Below are 17408 nucleotides of genomic sequence, written 5' to 3'. Positions count from 1 at the left end.
CTCCGGGAGATAGTTGAACATCACTCCCTAGTGGACAACTGGCGCGACCACCACCCGGATGACACTTCCACGTTCACCTTTATCTGGGTGGAAGCCCATCGGTCGAGCCACTCCCGGTTGGACCGCATTTATTTATCACGCTTCCATCTCTCACGAGCCCACTCCTCCAGCATTCGGCTGGCCCCATCTTCTGACCATCATCTAGCCACCATGACAGCCTCCCTCTGTGCGGAGAGGCCGGGGCCGGCCTACTGGCATTTTAACAACAGCCTGTTGGAGGATGAGGGCTTCGTGACATCCTTCCGGGAATTCTGGCTGGTCTGGTGAGGGCAGCGGCGTGCCTTTCCCTCGGCGCGGCGATGGTGGGACCTGGGGAAGCCAGGCTCTTCTGCCACGACTACACCCAGGGCACCAGCCGACGGAGAAATTCAGCAATAGAGCAGTTGGAACAGGAGGTCTTAGAGCTGGAGAGGCGTCTGGCTGCCAGCCCCGAGGACCCGCTCCTCTGCGGAGCGTGCTGGGAGAAGTGGGAGGAGCTCCGGGCCCTCGAGGACCATCGGGCCCGGGGCGCCTTTGTTGGATCCCTCATCCGCCTCCTTTGGGAGATGGATCGTGGCTCCCGTTTCTTCTATGCCCTGGAGAAAGCGGGGGGGGGGGGGCCCAAGAAACACGTCACCTGCCTCCTGGCAGAAGACGGCACCCCCCTCACGGGACCGATGGATATGTGCGGGAGAGCGCGAGCCTTCTACGCAAGTCTTTTCTCCCCGGATCCGACTGACCCTGGCGCTTGCAGAGTGCTCTGGGAGGAGCTCCTACGGTCAGCTCGAGCGACCGAGACCGGCTAGAGTTGCCTCTCACTCTGGCCGAGTTCTCAGAAGCCTTCTGTCGTATGCCCACTAATAAGTCTCCAGGTATGGACGGGCTGACCATGGAGTTCTACCGCGTGTTTTGGGAGGTCCTCAGCCCAGATCTAGTCACCGTCGGGGACGGGACTACTCTGATGTCTCTCCCTCTGAGGGAGAGCGCTGGTGCTTAATCAACTAGTCCTGTCCATGCTCTAGTACCAGCTCAACACCCTGGTCCCAGCCCCGGGTTTCCTGACCAACCTCCGGACATCGATTCTGGGGTTCTTTTGGTCAGGAATGCACTGGGCCCCTGTAGGGGTTCTTCATCTACCCCTGAAGGAAGGAGGACAGGGCCTGAAGTGTCTGCACACTCGGGTCCGCGTCTTCCGCCTCCAGGTCCTACAGAGGCTCCTCTATGGTGCAGGCAGTTCGGCGTGGAGCATACTGGCGCGCACCATCCTGTGCCGCATCCGAGGGCTCCGATATGACCGGCAGCTCTTTTATCTTTGTCCGGGAGGTCTTCCGCAAGACCTCTCCGGGCTGCCAGTCTTCTACCAGGACCTCCTCCGGACTTGGAAACTGTTTTTAATGACCAGGTCCGTGGCGGCCACCGAGGGGGCAGATCTCCTCGCAGAGCCCCTGCTACACAACCCCCAGCTCTGTGTGCAGGTCGCGGAGTCCCACTCGGTGCACCAGAGCTTGATCCTGGCAGAAGTCATGAGAGTCGGAGACCTCCTGGACTACGACCAGGGAGACTGGCTGGATCCCCTGACGCTCACTCAGCGCATGGGGCTCTCCAGACCTCATGCCCCCCGGCGCGTACTTCAGGAGGTGAAGGCCGCTTTGCCCCCCGCTGCTAGAGCTTACCTCATTAGGTCCTGCTCAAGGGCACGCCCCACCCACCCTCTACCCCAGGCCTACCAGACCTCTTAATTGGACCCCTGCCCCGTAGACCCAATCGACCCCCTCACCCCTTTACGGTGAGCCAGCTGCATGAACTGCAGCTGGTATGCTTCCAAACTGCACCAAGGAAACATCTATATGCGCTCGTGCTCCACACCCTTCACGCCCTCACCATAATGTCCCGCCCCGACACAAAGCGGCAAGACCTTCTGCCACCTTTGAAGGGTGAGCAGCCCCAGTGGGCCAGCCTATATTCCACCTTGGTTCCGAGGCCCGTCGGGGACATCAGTTGGCGGCTCCTTCACGGAGCTGTGAGCACGAGCACATACTTGGCGCAGTTCAACCCCATCCCAGATACTTGTCCCTTTTGCGGTGTGAGGGAAACCCTGTCGCACGTATATTTGGAGTGCGCCAGGCTGCAGCCCCTGTTCCGGCTCCTCACAAATCTCCTATTACGTTTTTGGTTGCATTTTTCCCCTCACCTTTTTATTTATGCACTCCCCGTCCATGGCCTCACAAAATCACGGGATCTCCTAGTTAACCTCCTCCTGGCCCTGGCTAAAACGGCCATCTATAAAACCAGAGAGAGAAGGTTGGCCGATAGTTTCCTGTGTCTGTGGGGTCATTTTCCGATCCTCGGTCGGTTCACGTATCTGGGCGGAGTTCCTCTGGGCAGCATCCACTGACTCCCTTGATGCTTTTGAGGAGCAGTGGGCACTGTCCGAGGCTCTCTGCTTGGTGTCCCCATCTGGCTCCCTTTGTTTTGACCCTTTGATTGGGGGAGAGAGTAAGGGACCCCAGCCATTGCTGCTGCGGACACCACCACCTTAGAGGGGTCCTTTCACACGTGGGTGCACGTGCCCCTCCCCCCCCGGGTTGTCCACCCCACAGTCTGCCCCTTTTTGTTGGGTGCTTTCAGAGGAGGGAATTGTTGGTGATACTCGGGCGTGGCGTCAGGTAACTCGAGGGGGTGGCAGACCTTGATTGTCGATGAAGCCCCCTCGCTCTGGACCACCAGGTAACTCGGAAGGGTGGAAAACCACGAGAGTCGAGGAAGCCCCCCGCTCTGGGCCCAGGCAAGCTTGAACACTTCCTTCCCCTGAAGCTAATGAGAAAACAGTTGTGATTGGTTGCTGTGTTACACATTACATATGCTGTTTTGTTTTGTAAGTGTGTTATGCAAATAAAAAAATACCTTTTTTGCTTCAAAAAAAAAACAAAAAACAAAACCTCTCCTGTAGCCATCTGGAAAAAAAAAAAATTACTCTCCTCTAGCCATCTGGCCCAACCGTGTCACACTGCATAAAGCTTTGGTAAACAGATTGCAATTAGCTAACATACCTTGTGTTGGGATTTTCTTTCCACTCAACTACCCAAGAACTCAGACTCCAGACTTTATCACTCAGGTATTTTTATTTGGCATACAGCAATGCTACACTAAGTTAATCAGATGAAAACACAAGGGGGAGAATGCAGGGTACATTATAGATCCAAAAAGAAAAAAAGAGTATTTGTGGCACCTTAGAGACTAACAAATTTTTTTGAGCATAAGCTTTCGTGAGCTACAGCTCACTTCATCGGATGTATTGTTAGTCTCTAAGGTGCCACAAGTACTCCTTTTCTTTTTGCGAATACAGACTAACACGGCTGCTACTCTGAAAACTATAGATCCAAAGTTACACAGAAACCCTCTGACTTAATATACATTTACACAATGTATTGCTTTACATGTTTTGGGATTGGCTTGGCTACTTTGTAGGAACCAGTCCCTGTACAGTGTGCTTTGTCCACTTGCTGTCCACGTTCGACCTACTCTTTACCTCTTTTTTACACTCCTGACTTATCTTGACAATTGTTATTTTGTTTTTTGTAAGTGGTTCCCTGGGTGGTCCCTCCCCTTATCTTATCTGATTTAGAGGTTCTGTCTTCTAGCTCATTGACCCATTTACCTATCTTTATCTTAATACAAATATTCTGTTTTGAACCTGCTGATCTGTTTATCTCCCTAATCCTGTCTTCCAAGAAATGAGGCCTCCTCCTTTTTTCATACTCATGTCAAGCCTGCCTACACCTTGGTAAGCCAAGACATCAAGATCAACACCTCTATTTTTTCAAACAGTGCCATGGGGTTTTTAATCAATGACAAGGGCTTAGGACGTCATCTTTATGTCTCATCCAAAAATGGTGCTTCAGTGTCATACAATGACCAAAATCAACCTACTGGAGCATTGGTGTGACAGTGATTCAGAGGGATGGGTGGCACTAAATGAATCACCAAAGCCATTAATCAGAAAATATGATCAACTTGGAAAGGTCTGTTACAACATCCATGTTTATAGTTAGGTTATAGTCAGAAAATGAAAAGCAGTCGACTATAACCAAAACAGCACTGCATTTTGAATGTTTGAGCTTCTCTTTCTTGGTTTTAAAAAAGGAAAGGAAGATTAAGGCACCGCAAGCTTGTCTGCAAACTAATATCAGTGTTATTCCAATAGTGCAGTTATTTCTTATATTGTGGCAATAAACCTAGGTCCTCTCTGTAATCATAGAAGACAGTGCACTCTTTGACTACAACAAATTTTCCCAACATAGTTTAGTCTTGAAACTATTATTCTTTGTATTACAGAACTAAACATAGGATCATAAATGTAGGGATGAAAGGGATCTCAAGAGGTCAAGTTCAGTCCCCTGCGCTGAGGCAGAACCAAGTAAGCCTAGACCATCCCTGACGGGTGTTTGTCCAACCTGATCTTAAAAACTGATGGGGTTCCACAATGTCCCTAGGGAGTCCATTCAAAAGCTCAACTACCCTTATAATTATAAAGTTTTTCTTAATATCTAATTTAAATCTCCCTAGCTGCAGATTAAGCCAATTACTACTTGATTTACCTTCAGTGGACATGAATATGATTACCATCTCTTTTTATCAGCCCTTAACATTTTTGAAGACTGTTATGAAACACCATTTCTCAAGAAAACTTGCTCAGTTTTTTTTTTTAAAAAAAAATCTTTTCTGATAGATCAGGCTTTCTAAATCTTTTATCATTTTGGTTGCTGTTCACTGAACTCTCCAGTTTGTCCACATCTTTCCTAAAGTGTGGCACTCACTATTGGGCATAGTTCTCCAGCAGAGGCCTCACCAGTACTGAGTAGAGTGGGACAATTACCTCCCATGTCTTACATATGACAATCCTGCTAATGCACCCCAGAATATTAGCTTTTTGCAACTGCATCACATTAACTTGTGTTCAGTTTGTGCCCACTATAACCCCCTGATCATTTTCAGCTCTACTACCATCTAGCCAATTATTCCCCATTTTGTAGTTATACATTATTTTTTCCTTACTACATGAAGTACTTGGCACTTGTCTTTATTGAATTTCATCTTGTTGATTTCAGATCAATTCTCTAATTTTTCCAGGTTGTTTTGAATTCTAATCCTGTCCCCCAAAGCACTTGCAGTCTCTCCCAGTTTGGTATCATCTGCGGATTTTATAAGCCTACTCGCCATTTTGTTATCAAAGTCATTAATGAAAATAATGAATAGTATGGACCCTCGATGGACCCCACTAGATATGCCTTACCGTCTATCAGTGCTTTCTACCCTATGAGGTAGAGCTCTGTTATCTGATATTACTCCAAGATATTGGTCAGGGTTAATTGTAAAGAATTTTAAAATGTTTATACATTAAACTCCGATCTTTCTAATTCTTATAGTTGAAAACTAGAGTGAATTGTTTTGGGTTATTTAGGTCATTCAGTTCTGTTTTCTCCACAACACCAAGAAGGACAGAACATCAAAACATTTTAAGCCTTGTCCGTTTAAAGCATGTATTTTAATCAGTCTTTTACCTTGCTTCCTACTTAATTATGTGTGACCATTTCTGTTTCCACCAGAATTATATTAATAATACTTTGCAGTCATATCATGCTATTTATTCCAAGAATCTCAAATATCTTTACAATGAGGTGAATAAGTATTATTATAACTGTTTTAAAGAGGGGGGAAACAAACCAGATTGGCTAAGTGGCTTGCGCAAGGTGCATCAGTGGGTAAGACAGAGCTAGCAACAGAACCCAGCTTTTCAGACTCCTGGTACCATGTTATCTCACTGCCTCCTGTATTTGTATTCATTAGAAAGGTAAACAAGAAACAAAGGCAGGTATTACGTCTACCCACATGTATAAAATAGCTTAACTTTTTACATTTTAAGTACACATACCTATAAGCTATGCTTGACCATTACTGACTGAAAACAATCGTGAACAAATTAATACATTACTATTGCCAATAACACAGAGGTTTGGAGAAAGTTTACTTGTTAGATAATAGTGTGTGCAAATGACCATTGAGCCTGAGCATTTTTGCATTAAAGGTGAACTAAAATGCTCTTTAGAGACATGTTGAATCTTTGGTTCCTATTCTGTCCTTACGCGCACAATTTTTCCATTTTGTATTCCATTGAAGAGGGATCCTTATAATGAATACACATTTTAAAAAGCAAAAACAAATTGTTCAGAAGCCAAGTGATTGAGGCAGTCAGGCCATAACAATACAATTGTAGTCTTCATTAAAAAAGAAATATATTTTAAAAATAAACAGAAAAGATTTTTTTACTTACCTGCTAAGACCCAAATTATCCAATATTTTAAGTGCTAATAGACTTCTTTATGCTGTGCACAACCAGAAAATGCACCAGTTCCAGCCCCAAGCAGTTTATAACACAACTACTCCTAATTTATTTGCCACAACCTAAATTCAGGAGTTTTTGTTTCTCCTGAAATTGTTGATGATCTTTATAATGGCTAAAACAGGGCAGGAATTTAAAGTTTCCTTGTCCAATTTAGGTGTTAGTGATGGCAGCAGCTCTTTCAGCAGAAATACTGAACCTTGAACTCAGGTCCTGGTATGTAAGAAAAAAGTTATTGTCAAATGTTATTTTAAAATAAATGTGTAGTATAAGTCTACCCATGTATTCTGTTAATGATTCAGGATGTTAAACAATGTCTTAAATTATTTTACAAATATTTCAGTAAACCTTGAAGTCTCTGCTCTCTGACTGGCTCAGGGGCCAATAGCTTTTTCTGGGCCTCTAATTTATAGCCTCTTCAGAATGTCACATTTTTTAAAGTGAGACACTGAAGAAATTCTTGGCCAGAACAGGGAGATTGCCAGATACGTCTGAGGGGGGTGTTCAGAATGTCTGAAAACAACATATACATTGGCTTCATGTGTCAGTGAACATCAGGAATTGTCTTCCTGCGTCAATAAATCTTGATTGTCATCTTTACATTTATATCTGATTATTGATCATGTCCACGGCAAGAGTTACATGGCCCATTAACTGTAGTACTAGGGTTAGAATTACTGAAAAAGAAATGGTCTCCTAATCTTCTACCCATAGCAATTAGCTTGATAAATAAGGTTAGTTAATATTTATAGCACTTTAGATAAAACATGGCACTATACAAATATGTAAGAGATGTCTGCTCCCAATGACCTTTTAATCTAATGTAGATACAAATCAAACAATTAAGGATCAGTGGGTGAGTGGGAGCAGACAGTCTGACAGCAAAAGCTGTGATGGTTTGTTAAAATCATCCTAAGTGGAGTTCAAGCTGTGACATTGCACTCCATATGTTTTATGGAAATATGCTAATGAGTGTGAATATAATGTAACTGGAATATGTTTCATGCAAAAGGTCTCTTGTGAGGTATCATTACAAAACTTATAATCTACTGAGTGTGTTCATCCTATTTGTACGTATGTATCATCTTGTATCTAAAGCTAGAAATATGAAGTATTTTTCTAAAGTCCTATTGTAACTATGCAAAGTGTGGGCCATTAATAATGGCTTGGAATCTTGATGGCTCCCATTAACCAGGACAATTGGTTGTAAATGGCTCTGTTTACTCGCAAACCTTCCTGGGTACGCCAACCCTGAAAGAATGGAGAAAGTGGTCTTACAGTGACCTGATCATGTCACCTGGTAGTGGAATCCATCTTAAACCTGGTGCTTTTCCATTTAGAAGGGTGGGAGGAAATCCAGAGAAAGACAAAAGATTCCCACCTTGGGCCAAAGCTATAAAAGGGGGTGGAACAGAACAAAGGTGGCAGTCATGAGAAATCCCCTAGCTACCACCTGAGCTGGAACAAGGACTGTACCAGAGGAAAGGATTGGGCCCAGACTTGGGGTATGTCTACACTATGAAATTAGGTCGAGTTTATAGAAGTCAGTTTTGTAGAAAGCGGTTTTATACAGTCGATTGTGTGTGTCCCCACACAAGTGTTCTAAGTGCATGTAGTCAGCAGAGTGTGTCCACAGTACCGAGGCAACGGTCGACTTCTGGAGCGTTGCACTGTGGGTGGCTATCCCACAGTTCCCGCAGTCTCCGCTGCCCATTTGAATTCTGGGTAGAAATCCCAGTGCCTGATGGGGCTAAAACATTGTTGCGGGTGGTTCTGGGTACATACTGTCAGGCCCCCGTTCCCTCCCTCCCTCCGTGAAAGCAAGGGCAGATAATTGTTTTGCGCCTTTTTTCTAAAGTTATCTGTGCAGATGCCATACCACCGCAAGCATGGAGCCCACTCAGCTAACCGTCACCGTATGTCTCCTGGGTGCTGGCAGACGTGGTACTGCATTGCTACACAGCAGCAGTTAATAGCCTTTTGGCAGCAGACAGTGCAATATGACTGGTAGCCATCATCGACGTAGTCCTGGGTGCTCTTTTAACCGGGTGCTTGGGCAAACATGGGAGTGACGCAGCCAGGTCATTTCCCTTGTTTCGTCTCGTGGCGATTCAGTCCTACCAGCAGTGTGCTGTCTTTTAACCTCCAGCCAGCAGAAGATGATGGCTAGTCGTCATACTGCACCGTCTTCTGCCAAGCACCCAGGAGATGATGATGGCTAGCAGTCGTACTGCACAGTCTGCTGCCAGCAAGATGTATAAAGATAGATGAAGTGGCTCAAAACAAGAAATAGACCAGATTTGTTTTGTATTCATTTTCTTCTCCCTCCCTCCTTCCCTCTGTGAAATCAACAGCCTGCTAAACCCAGTTTGGAGTTCTATCCTTGAGGGGGCCATTCAGTTTCTCGCAAAGCCACCCCCTTTGTTGATTCTAATTCCCTGTAAGCCAACCCTGTAAGCCATGTTGTCAGTCACCCCTCCGTCCGTCAGGGCAACGACAGACAATCATTCCACGCCTTTTTTCTGTGAAGACGCCAAAGCACGGCAAGCATGGAGCCCGCTCAGATCACTTTGGCAATTAGGAGCACATTAAACACCATGCACGTTATCCAGCAGTATATGCAGCACCAGAACCTGGCAAAGCGATACTGGGCGAGTAGGTGACATCAGCGCGGTGACGTGAGTGATGAGGACATGAACACAGACTTCTCTCAAAGCATGGGCCCTGGCAATGTGGGCATCATGGTGCCAATAGGGCAGGTTCATGTGGTGGAACGCTGATTCTGGGCTCGGGAAACAAGCACAGACTGGTGGGACCGCATAGTGTTGCGGGTCTGGGACGATTCCCAGTGGTTGCGAAACTTTCGCATGCGTAAGGGCACTTTCATGGAACTTTGTGACTTGCTTTCCCCAGCCCTGAGGCGCAAGAATACCAAGATGAGAACAGCCCCGACAGTTGAGAAGCGAGTGGCAAGAGCCCTGTGGAACCTTGCAACGCCAGACAGCTACCAGTCAGTCGGGAATCAATTTGGAGTGGGCAAATCTACTGTGGGGGCTGCTGTGATGCAAGTAGCCAACACAATCAAAGCTCTGCTGATATCAAGGGTTGTGACCCTGGGAAATGTGCAGGTCATAGTGGATGGCTTTGCTGCAATGGGATTCCCTAACTCTGGTGGGGCCATAGATGGAACCCATATCCCTATCTTGGCACCAGAGCACCAAGCCGTCGAGTACATAAACCGCAAGTGGTACTTTTTAATAGTGCTGCAAGCACTGGTGGATTACAAGGGACGTTTCACCAACATCAACGTGGGATGGCTGGGAAAGGTACATGACACTCGCATCTTCAGGAACTCTGGTCTGTTTCAAAAGCTGCAGGAAGGGACTTTCTTCCCAGACCAGAAAATAACCGTTGGGGGATGTTGAAATGCCTATAGTTCTCCTTGGGGACTCAGCCTACCCCTTAATGCCACGGCTCATGAAGCCGTACACAGGCAGCCTGGATAGTAGTCAGGAGCTGTTCAACTACAGGCTGAGTAAGTGCAGAATTGTGGTAGAATGTGCATTTGGACATTTAAAAGCGCGCTGGCGCAGTTTACTGACTCGGTTGGACCTCAGCAAAACCAATATTCCCACTGCTATTACTGCTTGCTGTGCACTCCACAATATCCGTGAGAGTAAGGGGGAGATGTTTATGGCGGGGTGGGAGGTTGAGGCAAATTGCCTGGCTGCTGGTTTCACACAGCCAGACACCAGGGCAGTTAGAAGAGCACAGGAGGGCACGGTGTGCATCAGAGAAGCTTTGAAAACCAGTTTCATGACTGGATGGTATTTCGGTGTGAAAGTTCTGTTTGTTTCTCCTTGATGAAACCCACCGCCCCTTGGTTCACTCTACTTCCCTGTAAGCTAACCACACTCCCCTCCTCCCTCGATCACCGCTTGCAGAGGCAATAAAGTCATTGTTGCTTCACATTCATGCATTCTTTATTCATTCATCACACAAATAGGGGGATAACTACCAAGGTAGACCAGGAGGGGTGGTGGAGGAGAGAAGCACCAGGAGGGATGGTGGAGGAGGGAAGGACAAGGCCACACAGCACTTTGAAACTTATTGAATGCCAGCCTTCTGTTGCTTGGGCAATCCTCTGGGGTGGAGTGGCCGGTGGCCCCCCCACCACGTTTTTGGGCATCTGGGTGAGGAGGCTATGGAACTTGGGGAGGAGGGCGGTTGGTTACACAAGGGCTGTAGCGGCGGTCTGTGCTCCTGCTGCCTTTCCTGCAGCTCAACCATACGCTGGAGCATATTGGTTTGATCCTCCAGCAGTCTCAGCATTGAATCCTGCCTCCTCTCATCACACTGCTGCCACCTTTCAGCTTCAGCCCTCTCTTCAGCCCGCCACTTACTCTCTTCAGCCCATCACCTCTCCTTGTGGTCATATTGTGCTTTCCTGCACTCTGGCATTGTCTGCCTCCATGCATTCGTCTGTGCTATGTCAGTATGGGAGGACAGCATGAGCTCAGAGAACATTTCATCACAAGTGCGTTTTTTTCGCCTTCTAATCTTCACTAGCCTCTGGGAAGGAGAAGATCCTGTGATCATTGAAACACATGCAGCTGGTGGAGAAAAAAAAAGAGGCAGTAGTATTTAAAAAGAACACATTTTCTAGAACAATGGCTACACTCTTTCATGGTAAACCTTGCTGTTAGCATTACATACACAGCACATGTGCTTTCGTTCCAAGGTCGCATTTTGCCTCCCCCCACTACGTGGCTAGCCCCTCATCACCACCCCCCATGGCTAACAGCGGGGAACATTTCTGTTCAGCCACAGGCAAACAGCCCAGCAGGAACAGGCACCTCTGAATGTCCCCTTAAGAAAAGCACTCTATTTCAACCAGGTGATCATGAATGATATCACTCTCCTGAGGAGAGCACAGAGAGAGAAAGAATGGATGTTGTTTGAATGCCAGCAAACATACACGGCAATGCTTTGTTCTACAATGATTCCCAAGTACGTGCTACTGGCCTGGTGTGGTCAAGTGTCCTACCATGGTGGGTGGAATAAGGCTGCCCTCCCCAGAAACCTTTTGCAAAGGTTTTGGGAGTACATCCAGGAGAGCCGCAAATGCCAGGGCAAATTAATCACTAAACATGCTTGCTTTTAAACCATGTATAGTATTTTAAAAGGTACACTCACCAGAGGTACCTTCTCCGCCTGGCGGGTCCGGGGGGCAGCCTTGCGTGGGTTCGGGGGGGACTGGCTCCAGGTCCAGGGTGAGAAACAGTTCCTGGCAGTCGGGAAAACCGGTTTCTCCGCTTGCTTGCTGTGAGCTCTCTTTCTTGTCCTCAGAACCTGCTTCTGTGTTGCCTCCATCTCCATTGAAGGAGTGAAACAACACGGCTGGGGTAGTGGTGGCTGAACCCCCTAAAATGGCCTGCAGCTCATCATAGAAGCGGCACGTTTGGGGCTCTGACTCGGAGCGGCCGTTTGCCTCTCTGGTTTTCTGGTAGGCTTGCCTCAGCTCCTTAAGTTTCACGCGGCATTGCTTTGGGTCCCTGTTACAGCCTCTGTCCTTCATGCCCTGGGAGATTTTGACAAATGTTTTGGCATTTCGAAAACCGGAACGGAGTTCTGATAGCACAGATTCCTCTCCCCATACAGCGATCAGATCCCGTACCTCCCGTTCAATCCATGCTGGAGCTCTTTTGCGATTCTGGGACTCCATCATGGGCACCTCTGCTGATGAGCTCCGGCCAGCGTGGCAAGCTGCAGGTGACCATGCAAACAGGAAATTGAAATTCAAAAGTTCGCGGGCCTTTTCCTGTCTACCTGGCCAGTGCATCTGAGTTGAGAGTGCTGTCCAGAGCGGTCACAATAGAGCACTCTGGGATAGCTCCCGGAGGCCAATACCATCTAATTGCGTCCACAGTACCCCAAATTCGACCCGGCAAAGCCAATTTAAGCGCTAATCCATTTGTCAGAGGTGGATTAAGGAAATCGATTTTAAGAGCCCTTTAAGTAAAAAAAAAGGGCTTCATCATGTGGACGGGTGCAGGTTTACATCGATTTAACGCTGCTAAATTCGACATCAACTCCTAGCGTAGACCAAGGCTAGAAAGGAGTCTAGTCTGTGAAAGCAGCTTATTGGAACATCTCTGAGGGTGAGATTTACCTGTATTCAGTTTCTTAAATCTATTAGGCTTAGACTTGCATGTTTTATTTTATTTTGCTTGGTAACTTACTTTGCTGTGTCTGTTATTACTTGGAACCACTTAAATCCTACTTTTTATTCTTAATAAAATCACTTATTATTGAACGCATAGTAAGTGATTAATACGTAAGGGAGCAAACAGCTGTGCGTATCTCTCTATAAGTGTTATAGAGGATGGACAGTTTATGAGTTTACCCTGTATAAGCTTTGTACAGAGTAAAACTGATTTATTTGGGGTTTGGATCCCAGTGGGAGCTGGGTGTCTGGGTGCTGGAGACAGGAGTACCTGCTGAGTGGTTTTTCAGTTAAAGCCTGCAGCTTTGGGGACGTAGTTCAGTTGCTGGGTCTGTGTTGCAGCAGGCTTGCGTATCTGGCTCAACAAGATAGGGTTCTGGAGTCCCAAGCTGACAGGGAAAACAGGCGCAGAGTTTCAGCACATCAGGTGATAGTCCAAAGGGAGGGGTCTCTGTGACCAAACCCATCACACAAGCATTTGAGGAAAGTTAGTGGAGTAACGAAATAAGCAGTTTTTAGCTTAGATCAAACGTCTGATATCAAAGACACAAAAGTCTGTGTTTGGAGTAGGACATGTGCATCTTGACCATTACCCAGGGAATTTAAAATATGCTGATATAGACTGAAGATAAAACAAGGTAAGTTGAACAAGTGTTTAAATGTACAGATTAGGGCGGTCGATTAATTGCAGTTAACTCGCGATTAACTCAAAAAAATTAATCACAATTACAAAAATTAATCTCGATTAATCGCAGTTTTACTGTTAAACAATAGAATCATAAACCAGTCGGAGAACACTTCAATCTCTCTGGTCACGCAATCGCAGACATGAAGGTCGCTATCTTAAAACAAAAAAACTTCACATCCAGACTCCAGCGAGAAACTGCTGAATTGGAATTCATTTGCAAATTGGATACTATTAATTTAGGCTTAAATAGAGACTGGGAGTGGCTAAGTCATTATGCAAGGTAGCCTATTTCCTCTTATTTTTTCCTACCCCCCACCCCCCCAGACGTTCTGGTTAAACTTGGATTTAAACTTGGAGAGTGGTCAGTTTGGATGAGCTATTGCCAGCAGGAGAGTGAGTTTGTGTGTGTATGGGGGGGGGGGGGGGGCGAGAAAACCTGGATTTGTGCTGGAAATGGCCCACCTTGATTATCATGCACATTGTAGGGAGAGTGGTCACTTTGGATGAGCTATTACCAGCAGGATAGTGAGTTTGTGTGTGTGGTTTTTGGAAGGGGGTGAGAGAACCTGGATTTGTGCAGGAAATGGCCCACCTTGATTATCATGCACATTGTGTAGAGAGTTGTCACTTTGGATGGGCTATTACCAGCAGGAGAGTGAGTTTGTGTGTGGGGGTGTGGAGGGTGAGAAAACCTGGATTTGTGCTGGAAATGGCCCAACTTGATGATCACTTTAGATAAGCTATTACCAGCAGGACAGTGGGGTGGGAGGAGGTATTGTTTCATGATCTCTGTGTGTATATAAAGTCTGCTGCAGTATCCACGGTATGCATCCGATGAAGTGAGCTGTAGCTCACGAAAGCTCATGCTCAAATAAATTGGTTAGTCTCTAAGGTGCCACAAGTACTCCTTTTCTTTTTGCGAATACAGACTAACATGGCTGTTACTCTGAAACCAATTTAAATGTATTACATATTTTGGATATTTTTCTACATTTTCATATATATTGTATTCTGTGTTGTAATTGAAGTCAAAGCGTATCATTATTCTTGAACACAATTATTTGCACTGTAAAAGATAAACAAAAGAAAGTATTTTTCAATTACCCTCATACAAGTACTGTAGTGCAATTTCTGTGTGGTGAAAGTGCAATTTACAAATGTAAATTTTTTTGTTACAAAACTGCACTCAGAAACAATGTAAAACTTCAGAGCCTACAAGTGCACTCAGTCCTACTTCTTGTTCAGCCAATCGCTAAGACAAACATATTTGTTTACATTTACAGGAGATAATGCTGCCCTCTTCTTATTTACGTCACCAGAAAGTGAGAACAGGCACTTCTGTAGCTGGCATTGCAAGGTATTTTTGTGCCAGATATGTAGGGTGACCAGACAGCAAGTGTGAAAAATCAAGACAGGGGTGGGCGGTAATAGGAGCCTATATAAGAAAAAGACCCAAAAATCAGAACTGTCCCTATAAAATCAGGACATCTGATCACTGTAAAGATATGCTAAACATTTGTATGCCCCTTCATGCTTCAGCCACCATTCCAGTGGACATGCTTCCATGCTGATGATGCTTGTTAAATAAATAAAATGTGTTAATTAAATTTGTGACTGAAATTTTTTTTTTCTTAAATCAGAAAAAAGCATTGCACTTGTTTTGTTTTGTTTTTTTTAAAAAAAAAAAATCAGACAAACCCCTTTTCAGGCTTAAAATATACATTATAATATTTTCATCCTTTTTTGTTTGTTTAGAACCAAGTGGGAATTTCACCTGGGGCACTCACATTTCTCAGGTAGTCTGTCAACCAATGAACCCCCCAATATTACTTACTAAAGCACACTGAAGTTTTCTTGAAAGCCCCCCACCAAAGTATTAGCCAGCAGCATTTACATATTTCTTGTCAATCATGTTGAGCCATGTATTCTGTGGAGTATTTTATGATAAACCCTGTTCCCGCCATAAAACCCAGGAGCTGTATGGAGCCAATGAGGATGTGCATGCTTAGGACTAAAAGAAATAACGAAAGCAAGGGTGGCCTTTGGTCAAAAAGAGCTCTTGGAAAATCAGAATTTGGCGTCTCCATACACATTCTGCAGCCTCATTTGCCTTTGGGGATGCACAGGAGAAAGGAGGCAGAGACAGATGGCTGAAAGACTGGAGAGGAACCAGAAGCGTTTTCTCCCTCCCCATTTTAGGTTGAGAGGAAGAATAATAAATCAGTCTCTCAAACCCTTGCCTTTGAGAGAAGCCAAAGTTTACTTTACTGAAAGAAATTTGGAGGATGGGGAAGGTAGAAGGGACACCGACTTTTCTGGGCATGAAATATTTCATCTTTTTGTGAGGAATAAAATGTTCAGTGTGGTTATTCAGTTAGTGAAGCCTTGCTAGTTTCTTTAGTACACCTGTAGTGAAGCATGTCTCCCATTGACTTTTCTTTCCAAAATTCATGCAATTAACACATACAGCGCTTACCTTAACTTTCCATCTGTCCTGTCAATACACACTGGGAGATATCAAAATGTCCTAAAGCACTCCCTCCTCCCCACACCTGAGAGATAGGCACCTAATTCCAGGCTGCAGGGAGGAATTCTCTCTGTCAGGGTTCCGCAAACAGGAATCCTGGAATCAGGCAGCTTAGGCACCTTAGATGTTTCTTGAGGGAAATGGCCAGAGGAGGTGGTGGTGCCCATCTCAACTTTCAGCACACTTGTCTGAGATGTGGGACACCCAACTCCAATTCCCCCCCCTCTATCAGAGGGAGAAAGGCTTTGAACAGGGGGTCTGTTGCCTTGCAGGCGGGTGCTCTAACCATTGAGTTGATGTAGGGCTCCCTCAGGGCATGTCTACACTACAAAATTGAGTCAACTTAAGTTCAGAAGCTGTATGTTGATGTCAGTAATTAAATTGTTTTTGCGTGGCCACACTATGCTCCTTGCGTTGATGGTGCTCATCACCAGGAGCATTTGTACTGACTCTACTGTCAGTGCAGGGCATTGCGGGATGGATTCTGAAAGCCAGTAACAGTCGATGTAAGTCTATACTGACACTGCATCGACCTAACTGCACCAACCTAGCTAGTGCTGACTCTACACCTCTGATGGAGGTGGAGTTAAGTCGGTGTAGCGGGGCAGTTACATCAGCAGGAGCAAATTTTTAGTGTAGACACTTAGGTCATCAGCTGTCTTGAGTCTACCTAACTCTGTAGTGTAGACCAAATATATGAAAAGTCCTGTTTCCCTGAACACAGTAGGAATCAAACAGTAGTTTCCTTACTTAATATTCCATGGCTTTTTTCCAGCCAGCATTCTATCCAAAAAGCTGTTTCTCAGCTCTCTCTCAAGGTCACATTACAAGTGCTTCTCTGGCTGTTCTTGGCTTCCTGTTGCCTTCTCAGTACTTCTATGGTGTTTCTGGCTGGGTCTGCTCCCAGCCACACAGCTGCCTCCTCTTCAGCCCTCTCAACCGCAACAGAAGAGAAGAGACACTAACAGCCAAGTTCTTTTGCTGTTCATTTGTCCTTAACCCACACAGGGCCTCAAATTTGACAGGTTGACCGTCAGCGTATTCCACTCCGCATTTCCTCCCTTCAATTCTTTCCTTTACAGATAATTTGCCACAGCATATGGAGTGATGGAGATAATCCAGTTCAAAACACAGCCCACCTCCACCCTCTTCTGCTTCTCAGCCCCCCCCCCCCGCACCCATCTCTTCTCCAGGGATAGCTCTCCTGCATTACTGCCCAAGATAGAGATGAATTCTTTATGAATAGGAGCCACTGAAGTACCAAACCAGTACAGAGGGAAATGTTTCTAAACACATTTTGTTCCTCCTGTACTGCTCAAATAGTAGTAGTGAAGTACTTTCAGCTTATTTTAGCTGAAGTTTAGCTTTTTCTGCTTCTGAAAATCTTAAATAAAACTTTTAAATGACAAAGCTGGGGGGGGCGAAACGGGACAAGAGATAGGAAAGTTTGAATGACGAACCTGATTCACTGCCCTTATGACATTTTCAAGCAGCTTTATAAAAGGATGGCTGTTATGTTAGATGCTTG

General features: G+C 45.7%; 1 protein-coding gene across 1 annotated transcript; it reads right to left on the bottom strand.

The window, feature by feature from the left end:
- Nucleotides 1-10418: 10418 nt before the first annotated feature.
- On the bottom strand, nt 10419-13770 carry LOC140905243 (uncharacterized). The gene is made up of 2 exons (XM_073328162.2): nt 11636-13770; nt 10419-11052 (listed from the first exon to the last, which is right to left on the bottom strand). The coding sequence occupies exons 1-2, from the start codon at nt 12279-12281 to the stop codon at nt 10856-10858; spliced, it is 843 nt and encodes a 280-aa protein (XP_073184263.2). The 5' UTR covers nt 12282-13770; the 3' UTR covers nt 10419-10855.
- Nucleotides 13771-17408: the final 3638 nt, after the last annotated feature.

Source organism: Lepidochelys kempii, chromosome 1 (genome assembly GCF_965140285.1).
Source record: "Lepidochelys kempii isolate rLepKem1 chromosome 1, rLepKem1.hap1, whole genome shotgun sequence".
Taxonomy (NCBI): domain Eukaryota; kingdom Metazoa; phylum Chordata; order Testudines; family Cheloniidae; genus Lepidochelys; species Lepidochelys kempii.
The sequence above is the reverse complement of the archived record's forward strand: the minus strand, read 5'-3'. Positions and strand labels throughout refer to the sequence as shown.